This window comes from Myotis yumanensis, unplaced genomic scaffold (genome assembly GCF_028538775.1).
Source record: "Myotis yumanensis isolate MYYU_CA2020_CCGP unplaced genomic scaffold, mMyoYum1.0.hap1 SCAF_10, whole genome shotgun sequence".
Taxonomy (NCBI): domain Eukaryota; kingdom Metazoa; phylum Chordata; class Mammalia; order Chiroptera; family Vespertilionidae; genus Myotis; species Myotis yumanensis.
Window position 1 is genome coordinate 36,520,090 of NW_027223761.1, and position 4,559 is coordinate 36,524,648.

At 60.7% G+C, this 4,559-nt stretch overlaps 1 protein-coding gene across 2 annotated transcripts; it reads right to left on the reverse strand.

Moving 5' to 3' along the window:
* Nucleotides 1-1,657: 1,657 nt before the first annotated feature.
* ADM (adrenomedullin) lies at nucleotides 1,658-3,859 on the reverse strand. 2 transcript variants are annotated; one of them, XM_070426676.1, is made up of 4 exons: nucleotides 3,728-3,859; nucleotides 3,212-3,331; nucleotides 2,923-3,075; nucleotides 1,658-2,730 (listed from the first exon to the last, which is right to left on the reverse strand). In XM_070426676.1, the coding sequence occupies exons 2-4, from the start codon at nucleotides 3,307-3,309 to the stop codon at nucleotides 2,415-2,417; spliced, it is 567 nt and encodes a 188-aa protein (XP_070282777.1). In that variant the 5' UTR covers nucleotides 3,310-3,331; nucleotides 3,728-3,859; the 3' UTR covers nucleotides 1,658-2,414. The 2 variants fall into 2 exon arrangements, with proteins under 2 accessions (XP_070282777.1, XP_070282776.1); XM_070426675.1 differs by having other exon boundaries at nucleotides 1,658-2,733.
* Between the last annotated feature and the right edge of the window lie 700 nt (nucleotides 3,860-4,559).

Sequence of the window (4,559 nt, forward strand, 5' to 3'; positions counted from 1 at the left end):
ACCACACTATTGTCTGTGTCTATGGGTCAGCATGTAAGTTTATCTTTTTCAATGTATATGCAAGCCTTTTCTGAAAGGAACTATTGTAGGCCCTCAGAAGGGGCCTTGTGATATGCAATCGATACAAAAGGCGCAGGAGAAGGTTGGATACTGGACATATTTCCATTCTCCAAACTCACCCTCCGACTGTCTTCACCAGGAAGATTTCTGAGATCATCTACTAGCATAAGCACCAACACTTCAGCCACGCCTTGAAGTAGAAAGGCCAGGGAGCCCTAACTGGTTTGGCTCAGCGGATAGAGCCTCGGCCTACGGACTCAAGGGCCCCAGGTTTGATTCCGGTCAAGGGCATGTACCTTGGTTGCGGGCACATCCCCAGTGGGGAGTGTGCAGGAGGCAGCTGATCGATGTTTCTAACTCTCTGTCTTTCTCCCTTTCTCTCTGTAAAAAATCAATTTAAAAAAAAAAGGCCAGGGAAACTTCTGGAAAGGACAAGCAGTTGGTCTCCCCTTCCCCAGTAGTCTGGGTCTTCAGGATACTGGGGCGGAGGGATGCGGGGGGGGAGGGGGGGGAGGGGGCGGGCGGGGGGACGAATGGGGCAGGAAAATCAAAATCAGGGGTGTCTCCTCTTTTCTTCCCCTTCTGTCCTAGTCCCATGTCCCCTTGCCCTGTTGTCACTCAATGGGGCTGAGCGTCCAGCTTCTATCACCGGAACTGGGGTCAACTTCTAAGATGATGAAGCATAAAGAAAGCAAAGAGGAAGGAAGGAGAGAAAGGAAGGCTGGAGAGAAGTGAGAAAAAAAATGAGAAAGGTTTGGGAAGGAGGAAGGAAGAGGAGAGCAGCAAGGGGAGGTGGAACAATGAAGGTCTGAGGCTGTCAGAGGCGCACGGTTCCTGCGGCACGTCCGTCCCGCGTGCCTCCGGCCCGCAGCTGCACAGCGCGCAGCGTGTGGCCGCTGAGTCACAGTCCCCGAACCGGGAGCCGCCGTGCAGGTCTGGGGGGCTGGCCCTGCTTGGCATCTGCGAACTGTTTTTTTTTTTTTTTTTCTTTCCTCCTTCATTAAGGCTATGTGCTGACTCCCACGTAGGAGAGAACTTATTAAACCGCACGTACTGCCTGCCGGCTCTCGCGCTGGTCCGAGGCAGCCGGCTGGGGGCGCCACAGCCTCGCTTATGAGCCCGCCGGCACGCTGGGGCACCCAGCCTGCAGAGGACCGAGGAGTCTCGCCCCGCCGCCGGTTTCCCGGAGGAATCGGAACATTTTGCGGGAGTATCTTCTCACTCGAACACCGCGGCAGCCCTGGGGAGCTCCTCCCTTAGCAGGCTCCGGAGACCCCCCCTCTCCTCCAACTATCCGAGGCGCGCTTTCGCGCAGGGCCGTGAGCAACTCCGTAAAACCTGGGACGCGCAACCCGGAGAATCTAGGCGGTACCTCCGGCGTCCCCGCAAAGCCTTGGGCCATTGGTGCGCCCCGCAGGAGCCGCGGGACTCCTGACAGCTCAGCCGGCGCGGAGAGGGGCCAGCGCCCACCCGCGCAGCTCTCCCACCTCCCCACGCCAGGCAGCGCGACCCAAAGGCCCCCAGGCCGCCCAGGACCAGGGGCGCCCTCCCTCCTCCCCACGACGCGTGACCCGAGAATGAATCAGCATCGAGACAGTTTATTGGTTTGCTAGTTCGCATATCACCCCTTTAATGTAAATAGATTATACAGAGACGCGGTGTTTCCTTCTCCCACAAGAGGTAATCAGTCTCTTCCACACACACAAACTCGCACGCATCCCACGCAGCAGACAACGTTACACCTCGCTGAGACATTCACGTATTAAAACACTGAGGAGGGGGACAATACAATTGCTTTAAAATGCCCTTAATACAATATATATAATGTACAAAAATAGCTCTATATCTGAAGTTACGAAAGAAATCTTGACAACAACAAACTTAAATATCGATAGTTACCTCTGTATAGACAACACGCATTGCACTTTTCCTCTCTAGGTTTTGGAAGGTTCAAGTAATAGTGGGGCTGGCGCCCCGGTGGGGTGACACCCCGTGAGAAATCAGCTTGGGGGAAGAGGCACGGCAGCGGCTCGGACCCTGGCACCGGCAGGGTCTCGGCATTTTATTCTCAGTTTCTCTCCGGGAGCCTGAAGATTCTACTCCCTGGGATTGCTCGCCCCCCTCCCCGCCCTCCGAGACACCCAGGCCGGGGTTGGGCGAAAGGAACGCCGCCTCGGAGGAGGAGAGACCCCTGCAAAGCCCAGGGCTCGCCGCAGGAAGGTGCCTCCGGGACTCCAGGTCTGTGCAGGGCGGACTCAGCCCGGTCCCCGGGCGCTGAGAGGCTCGGCTCGGGAAGCCCTCCGCCTCGGGAGGCTCCATCCGAATGCAAATGCGATTGAAAGCTGCTACCACAGTTAAATCCTAAAGAGGGTGGCGAGCACTTGATTCGAGCGGGAGGCTGGAGCCAGGCGTGCGTGCGGCTGTGGGGACAGCAGAGTCCGGCCGGGGCCCGCCGCGGGCAGGGAGCGCCGGCGCCTGCGGCCGTAGCCCTGCGGGCTGATCTTGTTCCTCGGGGCGACGCCGTCCTTGTCCTTGTCTGTTAGCTGGTAGATCTGATGCGCCAGCTTCTGCACGCTGCACGTCCCGAAGCGACAGCCCGAGCTCCGCAAACCTTGGTATCTGTTCATACTCTGGCGGTAGCGCCTGACTCGGATGCGGGCGGTGTCCGGACTGCTGGAGAGGAAAAGGACAGCCCATGAGAACCCCCTTCCAGCAGGGCTCGGGCCCCCGACACCGGGAACCGGAGCCTTCTAGGACCAGAGGGGACTGGGAACTGCTACCGCGTTCCTGACGACCCCCAGGGCCAGGGCGGTGAAGAACTCCCCTTGCCCACCCCGCAGCTGCAGCGCCGGGCATAGTTACCTGGCTTGGGTGCCGCGAGAGGGCCCCGTCACGTCCTGAGGCTGAATGATGGTCTCGGCAAGCCCGGCCTTCATGTCAGCGAGCCCCGTGGGGTAGCTGCTGCTGGATACCCGAAGTTCCCTCTTCCCACGACTTAGCGCCCATTTATTCCATCTACAAAACACAAACGGACTCGGTTCGCATGGGTCCGGGCGAGGTCCCGGCCCGTAGCTACCCGCGTTCACCTCTAACCCCTGGGGACCCAGGGCCACGTCCACGAGGATCGAGGAAAGCCCTGCCTGCGACTCACTTCTTTCGGAACTCGGACGCCACGTCGAGCTGCGCGGTGTCTGCGCCTAGGAAGGCGAACGAGCCTAGGCACAGGAGGGCGACCGGAACCAGCTTCATCCCGGTGGCGATGCGCAGACCCCTGGGGAGGGAGAGAGAGGAGTGTGAGCTCCGGAACCTGCCGCACCGCCCTGGCTGGGCATCGAGGGCGGGCAGGGGCCCCGGCGCGGGCAGCGTCAGCCGCGTCTGCCTGGCTCGGACGCTTATCTGCCCCGGGCGCAGAGAGGCGCCAGCGGCATTTGCACTCGCCGAGCGGGTGACAGGCCCCGCAGGGGAGGCCTCTGCCCAGGGCCAGGTTCCCTGCTCAACTCTTCGGAATCCGGCTGACCGAGCAGAGGGGTCTGGAGTTCCAGTTACGTGTGCACGAGCGGGGCCCGGGATGTGGGGCGCACCCTCCCCAAGGACTGCTCACCCAGCGCCCCCAGTCTCCCGCCTGGGCAAGGGCCCCCTCTTCACACGCCCCGCCTGCCACACCTACCTGCTGAGCGCGGGATCTGCCAAGATCTGGGAGGAGAAAGTTCGAGACGGCGCTCTGGCTGTGGCAAAACCCCAACGTCCCAGCTGCAGCGAGAAACCAGAGGTGGTAAGGCTCCAACTGTTGCGTCTAGTGTCACCCAGAAACCTCTGAGTGGCTAGCGCCGGCTCCCTTGCTTTATAGGAGCGCAGGGGGCGGGGCCTGGGCTGCCCTCCCGCCCTCCCCCTCTTCCTTCCAGCGTGCGCGCTCCTAGATCGCGCGCGCTCATCGCTTGCCTGTGGGTGTGGGGATGGAGCTTGGGGTTGAGGGGCAGGGGTATCCTTATGCCCAGAGGGCTTAGGGGTGAGCCTCAGGAGATGGGTGCAGGCATTTCCACAGTCCCAACTCTGGGCACCGGGTTCACACCGTAAGCCCAGGCCAAGCAGGGCCGGTCCAACCCTGTGGGGTCTTTCCCGAGTGTGTCTGCAGCCTACCGTGCGAGGCCTCCTGGCGTGGAGCTGCTAGAGCCAGCAGGGGTACCACGCGGATGGGCCAAGCCCGGCTCTCGGTAGCTGCCGTCTCCAGTGGACCGCGCCCTCTGCCGGCTCCGAGTCTGAGCTGGCAGGCGACCCCAGACTCCATCAGAGCACAAAGCGTAGCCTAGAGGAGCGGGGTCTAGCCAACACCCACCCCCTAGAGCGGCGGAGACTCCGGGTTTCTGGAATGGGCTGGTAAGATTTCACAATAGGGCAAGGCTCAGCAAGGCTAGTTTTGAGAATTGGGGTGGGGGGGTATTTTAAGTTTCAGAATTCCCGTGCCTATTTGGAAATACAGGAATCACCAACATTAGGGAAAA

What these genes read in the sequence shown, in the direction of transcription:
- ADM (XM_070426675.1), bottom strand. Translation starts at nt 3,309, where the DNA reads ATGAAGCTGGTTCCGGTCGCCCTCCTGTGCCTAGGCTCGTTCGCCTTC. An exon ending in GCGTCCGAGTTCCGAAAGAA is followed by an intron (nt 3,076 to 3,211) that starts GTGAGTCGCAGG and finishes TGTGTTTTGTAG; the next exon opens with ATGGAATAAATGGGCGCTAA. An exon ending in TCTCGCGGCACCCAAGCCAG is followed by an intron (nt 2,734 to 2,922) that starts GTAACTATGCCC and finishes TTTCCTCTCCAG; the next exon opens with CAGTCCGGACACCGCCCGCA.